The following is a 1,176-nucleotide window of genomic DNA, read 5'->3' as shown; positions in this document are numbered from 1 at the left end:
GAAATCTGTGATTTGATCTTCTGAAGCATGTTTACGCACCTAAGGACACCCTCTCACCCCCTAAGGCTCACAGCACCCTGTTTTTCTGCAGATCTAGACCAGCACTTCTCAACCCTGGGGTCACAAGAATAGGTTGCACACAGACTTTAAAAGTGGATTTTCCTTTACAGGAGAAAAAAACCTGGGAAACCGTGGCTTTCCCCTTGCAGGCTTGCAGCACTCTAGCCTACCACCGGCAGCTTGAGCCCCCCCCACACTGCGGGAGTGGGGGAAAGGGGCACAGATCAGGAGTGAGGGGCAATAGTAGGGCTAGGGGGTTGTTTTCTACCTAAACTATTTACTGGGTTGGGACTAGGGTTGCCAACTCTGCCAGAAGCTATTCCAGATTCCCACCCCCCAACATGGCTGATGTCATTAATTGAATTCATTTTCCTAAAACATCCTATTCTGAATTGCTCTCAACAGTCCCCAGGAGATCCACGCCGGAGGGTTGTAACCCAATACCAGATGGGCCATCCACGTTTACAAATGGGTTGCGGTCCAAAGCAAAGGTTAAGAACCGCTGATCTGGGCTGTGTTCGTCTCTTCCAAAAGCTCCCGCACCCCAGTCTTTTCTCACAGATACGCCCCCTCACAACCGTCTTTTTTCGGTTGGTTGCACGCCCAGGGTGAAGCGCGTCAAGCCCGACATACGTCACAGGCGTAAAGCTATTGCGAACGAGCGCGTGCGCACACATGCAGCGGAATCGCCACGCGCTGAAAGCGCCTCCAGCGCTCCAACAGCGAAAGCCCAATCACACGCGTGAGCGGCCCTGGCGCATGCGTGCTCTGCCTCCCAGCATGCCCCGCACCGGCGTCCTTCCCCCGCCCACAAGCGCTTGGCGGCGCGGAGTATGCTGGGCGCTGGAGTTTCCTCCTCAACCCGGAAGTGATTCCTAGCAGCGGAGGCGGGGTAGTGTCACGCAGCCGCTTCCGTCAGCGCGAGCGGTATGTAGGCTCCGGCGCGGCCGGGCTGTTCAAGAAGCTTCTTCGGCCGGAGCGTCTCGGCGGTGCCACCATGTTCGGCTGCCTGGTGGCGGGAAGGCTTGTGAGTGGCGGGCGAGGGGGAGGGGCGCCGCGGAGGCGGGGGTCCCGAGGGACGTCCCTGGTGGGGGGAGGGGCCGGAGGGCCGAGGAA

The 1,176-nt window shown here is 58.7% G+C and overlaps 1 protein-coding gene across 2 annotated transcripts in view; it reads left to right on the top strand.

The window, feature by feature from the left end:
- The first annotated feature begins 948 nt into the window (after window positions 1-948).
- HIKESHI (Hikeshi, heat shock protein nuclear import factor) overlaps window positions 949-1,176 on the top strand; it is a 12,602-nt gene continuing 12,374 nt past the window's right edge. The window contains exon 1 of one of the 2 annotated variants that reach the window (XR_002100115.1): window positions 949-1,087. Coding sequence is in view for 1 of the 2 variants with exons in the window: in XM_019530379.1 (XP_019385924.1) it covers window positions 1,058-1,087 (30 nt within the window). In the remaining variant the exon portion in view is untranslated. The remainder of the gene's footprint in view (window positions 1,088-1,176) is intronic. The other variant, XM_019530379.1, reaches the window with a different exon arrangement.

The sequence above is a fragment of the Crocodylus porosus genome, unplaced genomic scaffold (assembly GCF_001723895.1).
Source record: "Crocodylus porosus isolate Cpor-Errol unplaced genomic scaffold, CroPor_comp1, whole genome shotgun sequence".
NCBI lineage: Eukaryota > Metazoa > Chordata > Crocodylia > Crocodylidae > Crocodylus > Crocodylus porosus.
This window is presented reverse-complemented; position numbering and strand designations above follow the sequence as displayed.